At 38.3% G+C, this 17654-nt stretch overlaps 1 protein-coding gene across 1 annotated transcript in view; it reads right to left on the minus strand.

The window, feature by feature from the left end:
• Nucleotides 1–1234: 1234 nt before the first annotated feature.
• Nucleotides 1235–17654, minus strand: part of LOC133524488 (palmitoyltransferase ZDHHC8) — a 55859-nt gene continuing 39439 nt past the window's right edge. Inside the window, exons 7-9 of the mRNA XM_061860545.1 lie at nucleotides 14596–14786; nucleotides 13199–13351; nucleotides 1235–6890 (exon numbers count right to left, since the gene is read on the minus strand). Coding sequence (XP_061716529.1) covers nucleotides 6455–6890; nucleotides 13199–13351; nucleotides 14596–14786 — 780 coding nt within the window. The 3' untranslated portion in view covers nucleotides 1235–6454. The remainder of the gene's footprint in view (nucleotides 6891–13198; nucleotides 13352–14595; nucleotides 14787–17654) is intronic.

Genomic DNA, 17654 nt, shown 5'->3' on the forward strand with positions numbered 1-17654 from the left:
CATAACAGGCAACCAGTATAATGTTCACTCTGTATACTATTTTATACTCAGAACGTTTTTTATTCATGAAAACCAACAGCATAATGTTGAAGGTGTGGTTTCACAATCAAACCACGGGAAATCGTTCATAAACTTTATTTGATTGAGTTTGCTGAAAGTTTATCAACACTGAATTACTAATTAATAAAAAAACATAAAACATTATATTTGCATGGAACATAATCGATTTTTCTAAGCGTCAAACTTACCTACATCCGTACTTTACGTCTGTCGACATATATTTTACCGCAAAGCAGCGGCCAGTGTGAGTTGGAACCTTTGTGGTTCCTAAAGGATTCAGATAAACTTCATATAAACGCCTAGTGAAAATGAACAAGCAAAAATACAATTTCCAAGACATATGGTTCTCCCCATATGGTCGCAGTTCTACCTAACACTCCTCCTCGCTTCGCTCGTCGTCGTACCTAACGGCGACCAGCTTTAAAGTTGAATAGGTAGATTGTTGTATAATTTAATAGTTTGATTGACACCAAGTATATTTATCATAGAACACTATGTCACCATTCGTTAAAATTTAGTACTATATTTTAATTATTATACGAAATGTATGTTATAACAAGTAAAATTATTCCTAAGGATTGTTATGAAGAATGTTTTTATGATGATAGAGCATTCTGTCATTAAATTAGTATGACTAACAACTATATGTTTTTATTTTTATACATAATGTTTATTATGAGTTTCAATAGTAGTTAAATGAAATTATGCTAAAAGTTTGTATTAAAATTGAACGGCACCCAGGAACGCAATCTCCATAGGCAGAAAGTGTCCAGTGGTCAGCTATAAATAATAGTTCCAAATCTCTCCAGAGTAGCGCTAGAGTAGCTAAGAACCTAGGCGTTATTGACGGAGTGAAGTGCGCTGTCTATGATTTGATTTTCTTTTCAAGTATTCTAGGTATTGTAGCGCCACCTATTTAAGGTTTTTTGATGACACTTTTTGGTATATGGAGATTCCATTCCTTATCTCCACCTTCCGTAAACGAAAATAGAACTCATGTTTAAAGAGCCGCATGTGGGAAATATATATCCCTTAGCCTGGTAAAGGGTTAAGATGTTGGCGTTGCTTGTATTTCCACCACCAACATCGCACTTAGCCAATAAGTAACCACCTTTTTTAACGGGCTATTCCCAGTTACTATCACTGATTACCCAAATGAAATGAAACAAATACATGATTAAATTGAGTTTAATATCAATAAAATAAGAAAATTATTTACACAAATTTTATCAAAATACAAAAATAAAACACTGTCACATACATATTAGGTTTCAACGACTTCAGGAGGTTCTAAATACACATTAGTCTTAAATAAATGTGTTGCAGCACAGCTGTCAGTGTTCAGAACACGTCGAGTTCGGGAAAAAAAAAACAATGTCAGATAACCTAAACATTTAGTCTGATATAAACAGAGTTATTCGGTAGAGATCATTTCCCCATAAATATAAGCAATGTTTGAAGAAAGTTGGGCGACTCATACTGCATAATAGCATAGATAGTCTGTAGGTCCGTATTTGGTAATAGTACAGTCGCTATCAGATATATAGAGCAGCCGAGGTGCCCAAAAATATCTTAACACGCACTCTAGCACCTTAATAAATAGGGGCGTGTTCAGATATTTGTGAGCACATTGGGCGCTCCGATATATCTGATGGCGACTGTATGCTACGCAAGCAGATTTTTAGGCAGAGATCCGCAAACATGCTGCATAAGTGTGCTGTGTGGTTTGGCCTTAAACCTTTTCCAGGTGTAGTACGATTTACGCGCCAATAGAGTTTCAACTTTAAAATTCAGATTTAAGGTTCAAATTAGATTGCACTTTCAGAAAATATGATTTTCTCTTTAAATCAATCATCAAAGCTGAATTAATTGGAATATATTTGGATTTTCTGGGAAAAGCCACTGGACGCCAAAAAAAAACTCTTATCTAGGTTGTCCTGAAGAAAGGCCAGGTCAAGAGCACCCTAAACTGGCGAACGTATATGAGGAATGTTATGACAGTTAGGGAAGCGAAAGAGGTATGTCAGGATACTCAGGATCGTAGTAAGTGGAACTCCGTGGTCTCTGCCTACCTCTGCGGAAAATAGGCGTGATTATATATATGTAAGTCTGCATGTCCGGAAGAGATCGCTCTTAAGCGATAAGACCGCCTATTGTTACCTACATCTAATTGTCTTTATTTGATTCTGTACATTTGTAAACTGTGTGAGGTCAAGTAGCGGCAGTATTGACAACTGAGAAAAAAAAACGGAACAGGTGCGAGTCGGACACGCCCACCGAGGATTCCGTACTTTTTAGTATTTGCGGCAACAGAAATACATCACATGTGAAAATTTCAACTGTCTAGCTATCACGGTTCATGAGATACAGCCTGGTGACCGACGGACGGACGAACAACGGAGTCTTAGTAATAGTGGCCCGTTTTACCCTTTGGGTACGGAACCTTAAACAATTGCGTTGTACAGTCAGCGTCAAATACTTCGTAGCAGTCAAAGTGGCCAAATAGTTCGGTACACCATACTAAATATATGGTGTACCGAACTATTTGGCTACTTTGGTTGCTACGAAGTATTTGACGCTGACTGTACGGCGACATACGTTTTAACTACTAAGGTTTCGCAACCTAGTTATTGCTAAAACTATGGGCTCGTAAAGGATGTAATATCTTTTTAATTAAATATCTCGTACTAAGACTCGAAAATAGTTGGACATGATGTTCTGAACTTAAACGAGATTAGTTAAAACCGCTAAAACATTTTTATATTATTAGCCACTTTTATTATTTAGGCACCCGAAGGCTCATCTTTCTAACACTATTAGACATTCGGTTAACATTGAATAACTCTGTTTAAACAAACTAAAATGTAAATTAATACTTTACCTTCTTAAAAACAAATCACCATGTAATCCTTTACCACTCTAACTGCATTTGACTAACCTACCGTTTGGACTTGCTCGAGGTACTATTTATTCCCTTGGACATAAACATCTTTAAAAACCCATTTGTAATAACTAATTTGTAACTATTATACAGTACGGTTTCAAACAATTCAATAATATAATTTAAGTACGCACCGTCAAAAACGCTAGCCAATTCATTTATTTTTCATTTTCGATTTCAACCACCACAATCGGTCACTCATGAGCAGAGAAAAAAAATGTAATTTTGTATGAAAACATTCGTATTCGATGCTCTTGAATTTGACATGTATGCGGTAAGATCCGTCCAGCCAATCGCAAAATACAAAGCAGCTGAAGATATACAAAAACTAGTTATTCTATGTAGTAATCTATGGCCCTGACATCATATCCCATGGTATGAGTTAGACCTAAATATATTAATAATCAATTTATTTTACCTAACAACACAAGAATCCATGTCAGTACTTTTCGTAAAAGCCGCTGTAATGAATCACGATTCGCTGGGCAGAGCATAGTGACTCTGTGGTGATCAGAGTTTACCAACACATTAATCCTATGTAGGTTCGAAAAACTGCATGTTTTGCTAACTACATGAACACAAAATAGGTTTCTTCATCCATTGGTCAACCGCAGAAGGGTTAGGCCAAAATAATATGGCAGTGTAAGGCTCAATCCCATCTCTGACTCTTGGAAAACGACGTTCTCATAAAAAAGGTACTCTTTTTTCAGTCTAAAAGGAAGGTTGATAATTAGCACTCCCCCTTTTTCTTGGACACTATAGACAATTGGTGATAATAATAATAAAAAACACTCAATATGAGTTTACTCCGACGAGTTTCTTAATTCACGAAATGGATGAAGAAAAACCTATCAGTGGATGTGATATAAATAAATGAAAATCGGAATGTTGTCTCTATAATACAATGTCAGTTAATATGAAATTAATGATACTTTTTCAAGTGTAGGCCGTTCACGATCTAAGCACTGTTTGGCAATAATTTACACACGCTACGCTACATACTTAAGGCAGCATAGGAAACGTGATTTGTCTTGAAATCACGTTGAGTATGCAGCGACCTTAACACATCTGATATGTTCAGGAAAAAAACAGGTTACTGGCACCGAATAAATAAGGAAGAAACAGTGATTACGATCAAACATAGTTATTCACAAATGCTATTACACATTCTATACAAAATTATTCTTAGTACTGTTTTACATTGCAGGATATTTACATACTTAATCTTAATAAATTATAAGACATACGGTTTCTGTACAATACGTGGATACGCAAAAATGACCCTAACGCGCCAATTCTTATTACCAAGTTGAGATAATACAAATAGAAGAGATGTTAGTATCTCAAGCCTTAAGGTCACCTTTCCTTTAAAATAACCACATACAAAGCAGTCTCAACTCAAGCTGAACTATATAATAGTTTCCTAAAGAATTGTAGCAGTTCTTTTTTTGAGTATCAGCCTGTTTGAGTCTGCTTGAATTTTTAGAATGTCATTATATAAATATATGATATTATGTACACAAACAATAATCTCGGCCACTGATGTGACATTTTGATTACATTTACGTGTAGATATACAATTTACCTAGCTATAGCGCACGTGTAATTAAGATACATATCGTAAGAAGAAAATATGTCTGTATATGAATTCTCTATAATAAAAATCTAAGTATTGCGTTATAAGGACGAAAAATTAGAAAATCGAGATCATTGAGAACATTTTATCCTCTCTTAGAAAACACGTATAACACCTTTCATAGTTGGTTAAAGGGTGTACGGTGTTAAACTCTGAGTGTGACCTTTTTACTTATGTTTAGTCCTCAGAGCGAGTTGTATCGAACAAATACACATAAGTACATTTATAATAAACACAATGAGATATTCTGATAGATGCCATCTTAATACAGTCCTGTAAAACAGTTGTAATATTCAGATTTTCAGTATCAAACGATATACACCTTAGTCGATAGTTAAAATTTATTTTTAACGACATCGCATAAAATAGTCAATATCTGTTGCTTTACAATAGCATGCCATGTTCACTTATATATTCATATAAGCTCCGTCAATCAAAATAAAAAGGTGTAAAGCGATGTTGGCTATGAAATATGAATTCAGTTTAATTGTGGGATACTCCGGCGCTGCTTTGATTGACCTAATAAGTCATCTAACCAAAAAGTAAATGAGAATTTATATGCGATAATTAATCTACCTGTGGCAGATAACAGACTACAAACTCTATAAATGTTCGTTTACGCGGTTATCGCACTGATGTGGACCCGAATACCGCTTTGATGTGTAAGGGAGACAGCGCTATCCATTTGTATAGTGCTCCGCTATGTACAGCGGAGCGCCGTACAATTTGGTGCCGTGACCAGGATTTTTTATACAGTAAGGAAGGATATTAATATATCAATGTGTTGTTAATCCAGTGTATAAGTAGTACTTTAAACTAGGCGATATGGTTAAGATCACGATCATAACTGCCACAAATATTCTACGAAAAATGAAGTTTCCAGTAACAGATTGCGCGCTAAGCTATGTGTCTACGGAATATTTGGCACATACATTACCAGAGTCAATCTTTTACTTCTTTACGTGTCTAATGTGTCAGTGCTATGTGATTGTGGATTCCTAGTGTTACGTGTAAGTGCTACATCAATACTGAGTTTTGTAATTTGTGTCAAATTATGTAGTCGCTGAGCAACAGAAGTAACAGATCAAGTCTGTACAGAGTTTTCAAAACTAATAAAATTGAAGCAGTATCAAATCAGTCAATTCCGTAACCACGTGTCTCCTTGTCGTACATTAAACCTAAAGGAAAAACATACAACAGCTCAAAGAAATCTTATTTTTTATAAATATATTTTATACAGAATAATTGAGACACACAAATTGTCGATACAATTTCTATATAGTTCTATAATTGTCATCTCGGAATCACAACACTGGGGGGGACTATGTACATGCTCTGTCAACAAAGTTAAATATAATTCAACAATACAAATCGCTCACAAATATACATACATATAAAACTCTAATTACACCTTACGAGCAATAACCCGAGTCTTACATTTAATCGCTATTGACTATATAGTAACGTTACAATCACTCCTCACCGCGGACCTACTCTATGGCATGAGGACACAAAATGCTGACCGGCGGCCTGATATTCTCCAATAGTTTCAAATTCGAATATCTAAATTTACACGTAGGTTTTCTAGGTTTTCCATGGTCAATATCGGTGATCATTGTGCGTTACAACATTAAACAAAAAATAACAAACACGTTCTTTGGAATCACATGCGACCGTGCGGGCCGCTCCCGGAGCACTAGTCGGACCGAACGTCCGATACCGCGGGGGCCGAGAACGTAAAACCGAGTCGCATCGCCACGCGCTAAGGTAACATCGGAACGTTGAACACATAACGTCTCTTTAAAAGTTCGGGCGTCTCAAACGGATATCTCGTAGTTGCAGTCGTAGACGGAGGCGCGGTCGGGCGGGTCGGGCGGCGGCGCGCGCGCCTCGAGCTGGTCCTGCACCTCGAGCGCGCGCACGAAGGAGAGCGGGCGGGCGGCCGGGGCGGCCGGGGCGGCCGGGGCGCCCGCGGGCCGGCGGCGGGGCAGCGGCGAGGGCGCGGGCGGGAACACGGGCACGCCGCCGCGGGGCGCGTGCGCGGGCCGCTCGGCCCACAGGTAGTTGCCGCGCTGCGGCGACGCGGCCAGCTCGCGGATGTCGTCGGCCGTGGGGCGGTGCGGGTGCGGCGGCGGCGCCGGCGCCTCGCGCAGCAGCTCGCCCTCGGACAGGAAGCGGCGCTGCGGCGAGGCGGCGCGCCCGACGCCGATGAAGTCGGGGCGGCGCGGCGCGGTGGGCGTGCCCGGGTTGGACCTGTGCGCCGCAGCGTCAGGGGTTTAATCGCGCGAGCTCGTCGGAGCCCGCGCTATCGTTATCGTACGGCCTACGGACAGAGGAAAAGGGAGCTGCGGGACGAAGCGTTTGCACGTGCGAGCGCGCGACCCGCCCCGCCGCCGGACCCCGCCCGAGTTCAGAATTTATACAGCTTCGGTTTGACTAGTGTTTCCAATATGGAGTTGCAATATTGTTATGTGATTGTCTTGAAATATTATAATATAAGAAATATTTTTAGCCGGCGTTTGAACCACTTGCAAACAGATTGTCATTGTCCAACTACTTGTAAACAAAATAGTTTATGACAAAACATTAAAGTAGTCGTCACTATTTTATTCACTCTAAATTGTTTAATACACAGAAATAAAATAAAAACCCAGAAACTTGTTGCAACTCCTATGTGTAAACACCTTAAAAAAAACAGTTTCAAGTCAAACTATATATCATTATCTAAAAGGCATTAGTATATCTTACAACTATAGTGTATCTCCGACATCGCAAGATAAACTAAGGCCCTTCCTCATATAAACGTACACGCAAACCGCATCACAAATATCTGAACAGTCGAACCGGTCCGTCGGCGGCGGCCGCAACTGCGGGGAGCATGCCAACGCCACATGCCTCAATGTACAATTATACACTATCATACACTACTCTACTGCAAGCTACGCGTCGGCTATCCTGATGAAACATCCACTTACTAATTCATACTTTAAGACCACGTACGATCCGAGAGTTCACTCTCGTTTACTGACTGCTTTTGCTCTAACCCTTTTGACCGCCAATGACGTCAACTGACTACAGCCAAATATCATCCTTCGTGCATTGCGACAAGGTTCACGATGCCGCGCCGTGCACGATAGGCGTGACGTTCAATGTATGGTGGTCGGCTTCAGCGTAGAGCGTCCTCGATCTGATCTGATCGAGGTGTTACTCGCATTCATAAAAATAACCATGCCTTGATAAGATGGTTTTCGTGTCTCTCTAGCGGAACTTCATTAAATAAGTTGTGTGTATATAAGTTTGAGTGTACCAACAAAAGAAATAATTATTATAATTATAGTAATTCGGTTTAATACCTAAATAATGGCAATACATTTAGATCCGTGACTGAAAATAAACAAAACATTTTGGACGTGAATTGCTTATGATAAAAAGATAAATTTCTCGTAATAATTATATGAATTAGTAATTTCTTAGAATTTTCACACAAAACTAAAATGATCAATGATCATCATCTTAGCCTCCTAAGTCGCAATGACAGATTCAAATCAAATTATCTAAATAGAAAACTATATAAGCGAATCTTGAATTATTGTATCCCCTAAGAATAGTTTCTAGTCTAGTCTGAGAATAGTTTCATCAGAAAAGCACGACCCGCGAACGGCAGTGCAACGACCATAAAATGGCTGAAATGTTCGTAATATGTACAAATCGAGCTGAACACAAGCATATCTGTACAATTACAAAATTGATTCATTATAAATGAAATGAAAAGATAGATCGTGAATAGCAATGTGCTTTAAAAAACTTGCATAGAAATATTGAGCTTAAAAAATGGATGAAAAACATGAAAGACATAACTTTAGGACAATAAAAATGACAAACACTGAATACCCATTACCATAGATTCATGTGGTCTATCATAATTCGACCATCGACAAGAGATGGTAGCCGTTATCAGCCATAGTATAGTGCGTCACACGCCTGCGGTCCATTTTGTCACAACAGCTTGCAAATAAAAACGAAATTTTACTTTTAGTATACTTAAGGTACATTTTAAGTTCTGCCTAAAATTACTAAGACCTAAGGGGCCCACTGATTACCAGTTCACCGGAGGATATCGGGATGCAGTCATTCGCAAAACCTGATAGGCCAATATCGTCCGGCGAACTGATAATGAATGGGCCCTCTTAAAAGCTTAGAAATCAAATAAATAGCATGTCAAAATGTAAGCAAAAACGACAGAACTCAAAAAGTTCCTAATAGAAATAAAAATTAGTTTAAAAAAATTGCACTCACTCGTCAAACAACATGCTATAATAAAAAAACAAAACAAAATAAGAAAGCAATGTTGTTTGTACTACGACCACATGTAATATACAAAAGGGATCAAGAGCAATATACAAAAGGCACAAAAAGCATTGGATTCCCTGTATCGAGTTTTTATTTTTATAGCCAATTTATGATAAATACATATGTACCTATAATTATAGCCAATTCAATTTTTTAACTAATTACTAACCTGTCAGATAGGTTTTTAAAGCTATATTGATTAGCAAAAACCCAATATAAGAGGTGCAGTCGCGAATATATATTTACAATTCAGAAGGAATTCTGATACGTATAATGGTGGTCCCGCACTGGTTGTTATACGAGTATTACGTTATAAGTATAACATCATGTGCTTACACGGAGCAGGTTGAGCGTAAAATAGTATGAGCACCGGTAATTGGCGCGGACGTCCGACAAATGTTACCTACAAAAGGACCCGCGTGCGCGCGCCCGCTCCGTGCACCGTGCCCACGCTAGCGGAGGCCCTTAAAAAATTGAGTCCCTTATCAGAATTCCATCTGGGCCTTGTTTCACGAGAGTACAACTAATGTTTTTACTAATATAAACTGGCTATATTTTTCTATAAACGTATCCATTAACAATATTTGGGACCAATTTACAACAATCGTGTGACATTGTTTGATAGGTATAGTCGTTAGATTTGTAGCTGGCCCCCAATGGAAAAAAGGGCCCGGTCACTTTAACCGGTTATTTAATTACAACTCCTATGGTAATTGAAATAAGATTCAAAATGAACAAATGGAAAAATAATTTGCGATTTCTTGTATGGTCCCTATACGGTTACCGAGTGCCGGCGAGTCGAACGCTACCGAATCAGTCTAAAATGTGTCCTCGATATGCGTAACAAAGGCGCGTTATCGGAGAGCACACCTACACTGGTTTTTTGAGCGTTGGACTAGCCCGCGCTCAGGTGCCAATTAGAATTATACTACCCATTTTTTGGAGGAAGTGGCACGCGCGGTTTTCGTTAACAATAGACAAAAAATTAGCCGCTTCGGGCCAACTTCAAATCGAACGACTATATACGAGTAATAAAAGTGTATAGTGTAACTTGAACCTTCGTAAATTAAGACCAGGTTGTCAATTGCGTGTCATTTTTGTCGTCTGGCGGCTAAGACTTATTTACAAAGGCTTTACTTCAAACATGACGGTAAACAAGTCAGATATTGCCAGTTTATAACAAAAAAAAACATCATTTGTATGTACCACGAATCAAGGCTAACTTCACACAAACCACTTAACTGACCAAAAAGGACCTTACACCATTACAATAAGGTCCACTAATGGCCAGTCAGCATAAATATTAAAAGGTTATCAACACACAAAACACAGGAACGAGTTACCGTCGACACGTCGGCGATATGCGTTAGGTCCACCTGCCGCGCGTAAGCGGTAAACGTACAGATTTCATTACGTTTGCAACATCGCTTCCTTAGTCGGTGCTGTTCGAGATTGTTCTTTAAATCAAGGGTTATTAAGCTGCTTTTTCTTTAACTCGTAGGAAGAAAATGTACTTTTATTAGAACCGACAGTGAAAGCAATGTTAACAAACTATTATAGTTCATATAGGGGGCCAGTTGCAGGTTGGGAGGCAACAGTTATTGAGGAAGAGCGGGGTCAGAATGGAAATTTGATTTTTAAAAACTGAGCTTAACATGAGTTTTTAATAGATTACCTCTTACGGCCTACCATACAAGAAAAAAATGCAGTGAAATTTGAACCAATGCTATAGGACAATAGAGTTGAATTTGCTTTTTTTAATCGAGCGGAACAAACCAAATGCAACTCTATTATATTAAATAATGATTTAAATTTCATTGGTCGTAATTAGTACTAGTATTAGGACGCTAGAATACTCAGGAATCAACCAGAACCAACTAATAAAAAACACACTTATGTCAATTCAATTTTATAAGCCTTGTTTTGAATACTATTTGATGTAATGTAGCAATTATCTTCTAAGGAATTTATTAAAATATCGAAAGCACTATAGCAAGAATGCGTAGCAAATACATGAATATCATCTAGGGTAGGTTATAAAATTATAATCTCTATTATATTTAAACATAAATACATTCTACATGTTTTGCTCAGTTTTTAAATATATTTTATAAGAGTTCATATTCATTTAACATACATTGTTTTATACACATATATTAATAGATTTAATAATATAGTTCTAAATGTAACATGACATTAAGGTTTGCTCAAATTCAGCCTTTTAATCAACTTATTTGCATTATATGAAACCTTAGCTGTCAATAAGGATCGATTTCTAAAGGCATATCTATGCCAACAGCTCCTTATTGACAACAAATAAATGTTCCTTTTGTCTGAAACAGACACGTATTTTCTAAACATAGCTAAAATGGAGTCAAACCTTCAAACATAAAGGAAGCAATGTACACCAGTGACACATTAATAAAAAAGTGTACCCAAAAATTATTCACCGCTAAACATGTGAGAATGCAAACCAATGTACATGCAAATTATAACCACTACTCCATTTAAAAGAAAAACAAAGCGATGCAGTTCAAAGTGGACTGGGGGATTTAGTATCAAAGACATTTTAGTATAAACTTGGGACGAACAAACGAAACCGAAAACGTCTAAAGTAAGGACCAAGAATTTCTAACATTGACCCTATCTCTATTGCACACGCATAATTATATTGCTGTCCCGCTCGCAGTGTCTATAACCGCCGGCATCATGGCACAGCAATGTAATTACGCGCGTGCAAAAGAGAACAGGTCAATGTACAAAATTCTTCGTTATTTATCTTTACTTTATACTATATCGCGTTCCTTCAAATTTCACGCCAGATGGCGTTACTAACGCAGCAGATATGAGTTTCATCCCTTTTGTTCGGCGCTTAGAGCTTTGGACCAAATAAATCAACTTCCGTCCAATAGATGGCGCTGGATGGAGGAACGCGACTTTATATAAACATCGTTAGTGTTATTGTTTCATTCGTCCAATATATACAAAGACAAGTAAGTAAAGGCTGGTAATCCATACACGGAATTATCATCATTTTACTAAACATTAGTGGACCTTATATCTTTGCAATAAGGTTTACGAATGCTCAGTTAAATGAACCTGGCGCGACTTAGGAAGTTATTAGTCCCTTCACTATATTACAACGCCATCTAGTGAAAATGATGGGACAGCTACTATTACTTAAAGAAGATTTTCAGTTTTATTCACTTGTCTTTTTATGGTTAACGTTTATGGGAAAAGGCCATGATATAATGGGAACTCATAATAAATACCTAGTTTAACAAATCTTCAGTATGATAATTTTCATTTTAATGCACCGGTAATAATTTGGATCACCATAATAGTCACGGAAGCACATTATGAGTATTTAAGTATGTAAAATTTCGTAAAAATATGAGCTGAAATTTAAAGAAACTCCTATCCAAATAGACCTTTTTTTTTAAAGTGCCCTCTTAAAAATAGTTTTCCCACATAAGTTCCGCTTTCATAGCGACGTGCGGCACACAATTTAGTTATATCTCAGATTTAAATAAGGTTAATAATTGCTTTTTTTTTTCATATTTTATGTTTTTACTTTGGAATTGTGTCAATATCATAAATGAATTCGGCATTTTCGATTTATACGAAAACTATACCAAACTTGGCCTAGTAACTTAAATAATATAAAGTTGAGACTACCCACCCCCCTTTACAAATTTACATCAAAAATCTTGGTGGCTCCACTTCTTACATCCATCCTTGGGTCCTAAGGACCAATCGGGCCAAAGGAAATCTTTATTTCATGCAACATCGTATTTCACCACCTACACGTTCAACTATCAGAAGTGTTTGGCAAAGAGTTTAATATATTCAACATATTTCAACTATCTAAACCTTTAAATTCCAGCTCAAATATCTTGTACGTACCTCTCACGGACTGCTCACAGCGAGCGGCGTTGCCACTCCGAGCGACTCGATGCGCCGTTGCATGGTGGGCGAAGGCCGGGCGCCGTCGCGCCTCAGTCGTTCGGAGAGGTTGCATCACTACGCGGACCTTTAAACTTGAGCTCTATCTTGCACATACCTTAGCACGGGACTGCTCACGGCGAGCGGCGTTGCCACTCCGAGCGACTTGATGCGTAGTAGCATAGTGGGCGTCAGCCACGCGCCGTTCGCGTCGCCGTAGCGGAGCGGCTCCAGACCTTTAAACTTCAGCTCTATCTTGCACATACCTCCGCACAGGACTGCTTACGGCGAGCGGCGTTGCCACTCCGAGCGACTTGATGCGCTGTTGCATGGTGGGCGAGGGCCGCGCGCCGTTCGCGCCGCTGTCGTAGCGGAGGGGTTCCATCACTACGCGGTAGCCGGTTGTTGTGTTGCCGTGGCTGAAATGTGTTTTAGAATGTTATGGTCATCACAAATAAGTTAACACAGCCAGGCATGAATAAGAGGAATGGACTGGAAACTGGAGCCTGCATATATAGAAACTCTCATTGATCTCATTTAACTATACAGTACCTGGGCGACCGAGCTTTGCTCGGTTATAACTATTTATTGTAATATGGTGGTGTATAAGGTGATAATCTTAACTACATTTTTTTACTAAATTAAACTTGTCTAAAACAATAAAAATTAAAAAATTACTTATATATAAACTTGAACATATAAAAAAAAAGTTAATCACCGGGCGAGATTCGAACCCGTAACACTCGTTTAGCAGTCCGCGTCTTAACTCGCTGGACCAGACGGACAGTGGCCGGTAACACGAAATTAGCGACCATATTTTGCGTCGAAAGAAAAACGCATGAAAACTCGGAAACACGCGTTTTCCCAAACATAAGACTACCCCAAAAACCCCCATATACCAAATTTCAGCAAAATCGTTAGAGCCGTTTCCGAGATCTCGGAAATATATACATATATATATATAGAAGAATTGCTCGTTTAAAGGTATAAGATTACGCCGCTGTTGCAAAATAAGGGGACGGCGTTCTTGTCTTGTTCCGATGCTAACCCGGCCGATCACATACATCTTTGGATGTGTCGTGTACTCGTTTTCTCTTAGTTCCACAGTTTGCGCCGGTGCCGCGGTGCTGCATCGGCGGCGGCGTGACTCGCAGCCGGCGTATCCGTCTCACACTCACCTAGTGTTCCTCGAGAACGCGCTGAGCAGCGGGTTATGATGGCACGGCGGCAGATGATGGCCGAAGGGAACAGATTAGCGCCGGAGCCGCACCGCTGCATCGGCGGCGGCGTGGCTCCCAGTCGGCGTGTTCGTGTCACAATTACCTCGTGTTCCTAGAGAGCAGGCTGAGCCGCTGGTAATGGAGTAACTCGTATTTCTACAGTTGATCTACCTCGTGCTCCAAGATAGGTGCATAGCAGGAAGAAACAATACATAGAAACTAGTTTTATTCTCAAAACTGAGAAAGTTCAACAAGCAACTTCTTTACCAATCGCCTAGTAGATGTTTTCATTACCTCGTGTTCCTAGAGAGCGGGCTGAGCCGCGGGTAGTGGTGTCGCGGCGGCAGGTGGTGGTCGGCGGGCGGGAACAGGTTGGCGCCGGAGCCGCGGCGCTGCATCGGCGGCGGCGTGGCTCGCAGTCGGCGTGTCCGTCTCACACTCACCTCGTGTTCCTAGAGAGCGGGCTGAGCCGCGGGTAGTGGTGTCGCGGCGGCAGGTGGTGGTCGGCGGGCGGGAACAGGTTGGCGCCGGAGCCGCGGCGCTGCATCGGCGGCGGCGTGGGCTCGCAGTCCGCCGACTGCGACGCGCCCGGCCCTTCCATCTCGCACGAGGGCTCCTCGCGCCCGGGGGACAGCTGGTAGGGCTTGCATACTTAGTGATGGAGTTACGTGGCTATCACGACTTATTTATAAATTAAAAAAATCTAAAATTATTTTAAGTAATAAAGGAAGGTGTGCCTTTTGTGGAACGATATACGAGATCATCATAGTACGCCTAATGTTTTAATTGGTAATTTGTATTTTATTTTGCAATACCAAGTTTCAATTCAATTCAATTTTCTCTATGTTGTTCGTCTATATCAAAGTAAAATAAAAATTAGCAGGTATGAAAATATATGTAACACTTTATCCTGAAATATGAATTATATGAAAATGAAGTCTACTATTTTAGTAAAATGACAAAAAATCTGCGAGTTAATATTTAATATGATCAGCAACTAGTAAATAATACGCTACGGCATAGGCTACGGAGACTGCTTACCATCAGGCAGGCCGTATGCTTGTTTGCCACCGACGTAGTATTAAAAAAAAAATAAAAAAAAATAAAAAAAAATAAAGCTCACCAATGAACAAAAACGTGTCGAAAAATTATGAATAATGCAAAACGGTCAAAACACATAGATAAGTAAAAGTACATAAAAAATACTTTGAGTCTTTTGGGTGAGCGTGTTGTCGCCTTCTTGAATACCTATTAATTACGTATTTACTATTTATACTTTTACCTTAGACCTCATTATGTTACTAAGTTAATTAGTATTTTGAACTCCCACATTATCCTTATTAAGTATCATTTGTATTCGCTTTGTTCACATATGTGGTTGCAATAGTGCGTCATCTTAGTTTAGTATTATTTCACTACCTGTGAGTTCCTATAATTGGCTTCCTGTATCTACTATATTTTTCTATGTTAATGTCACAGCTGTTGGATCTCCAAATAAAATAAATAAATAAAATAAAAAATACATAAGTATATTTTTCAATGTTTCCGGATATGGTTTAGTTTTGTAGAAGTCAACCATTTAATCTTTTCATTCATGATTTTCTCTTAAGTTACAAGTCTTAAGCGAGGTTTAGACTATCAAGAACTTGCACGCAATTTTCATTACATTGCGGTATAGGATCAAACTTTTGAATACAGTTTACCCAGTAATCAGCAATGTAACGTAAATTACGTGGAAGTTTCTGCTAGTCTACGCCTTGCTTTACTCCCTACTGGGCATAACGTCATTTCTCATGGACTCTCGACACTCTCGTATTAAGGTCTGCATATAAATTGTATAATAATACTCATGTTATAAACTGAAACAGATGTCATATAATATAATAAAGAAAAAGTCCACCAATGGTTGAGGCTGGAATCCGGAATGGAAGGGCCATAGGTTTTTAGACTTTTTCATAATCATATGACATGTATTTCATTTTACAATTTATATATAGTAGTGTGCCTACTTAAATACACAAATCAATAAATATTTAGAATTGTTATACTCAGGTTTGCTCAAAATATGTAAATGACTCTATGAAAATAATATGGCCTATTGATACTACAATTTAATAACAATATCATAGGTAAAAATTTAAATAATCAACAAATGTGGTACACTAATATAACATAACTTAAAATATAAATTGAATAAAATATAACAAATCACCTGGTCCCCAGAAGCATTAAAGAAATGTTAGAAAGAGAGAGCCAGACATACCCATGTCTTCAATTCACGAAAAACGTAAATGTGAAAGTGCAATAGTCGACACTGTGTGGTGAATTGAAGGTATGTTATAGTTTGCTCTAAAAGCATGATAACTAAACAGTCTATATAGCTCTAGGATGTAATAAAAGGAAAAGTAGATGAACTTTGTACAATGAAACAAAGAATGGAAATGTTCCAAAATTTCAGAAGCAATGATTTGTTTCTGAATTAAAAAAAAAATAGCACATTACAAGAATGTAAACAAACCAAACCACGTGACTCAGTCATTTCGCTAATGAGATACATCTTTTTGTATGTGTGGAATTATATCATTTAATATGGTATTTTTTATTTACGCTATTAAAAGTTCCTAATGGAACCTTTTGTTTTTGAATATTGATGAGATAGAATTTTGAATATGTACAGTCAACCAATTAAAATCCTAGGCCACTATAGAACCCTGTCGCTTTTACTACAGTACGTACGTACGTACGTAAGTACGTAGATACTTGACACGCATCACTCAATAAGCACTGTCGTAGAAGTCATTATGGCATGGTTCTATAGTGGCTTAGGAATCAAATTGGTTGACTTTACAATATAATGTACAAATAGCAACACTCTTAACTGTCCACCGGTGGACCTAATGCCTTTTGTAATAAAGTCCACCGATGGATAGTCAATACTGGATAGTATAACAGTGTGGGCGATGGTACAAAGAGCCTCACACCAATATAATATCTGAAGATTTCGTAACCTTCACTATGAATTACTAAATACACGTTTTCCTTTATTTTATTTCATTATTAATAAAAGCAGTATCTACAAATTGACTTAAAATCTTTTTACATTGTTGTATGAAGATTTTTGTATGAAGTCATCTTACTTTTCATTTTATATGGTATGTTATCTATCATGGCATATGAGCGGTTGAGCGGGCTAGACAAATACCACGATGAGAACCTTAATGGCCTAATATGAAATGGTGCTAAGATGATAGATGAAGCTTAGTATTTAGATTTTGTATGTAGTTTGATTAGTATTAGTAACGATCCAAATGAAATAGAATCCATGCAATACTTAACAAAAATAACGTTAAATTAATATATTTAGAAAGTTTCTAGAGTATTCATTGTAAGTATAGTAAAGGATAGCTATCCTATGGAATATTTATAATCCATGCAATGTTTAACCAATATTAAGTTATATAGGAAAATGAATTGAAAATGAGGGATAGATTAAAGAAAGAAA

This window comes from Cydia pomonella, chromosome 13 (genome assembly GCF_033807575.1).
Source record: "Cydia pomonella isolate Wapato2018A chromosome 13, ilCydPomo1, whole genome shotgun sequence".
Taxonomy (NCBI): domain Eukaryota; kingdom Metazoa; phylum Arthropoda; class Insecta; order Lepidoptera; family Tortricidae; genus Cydia; species Cydia pomonella.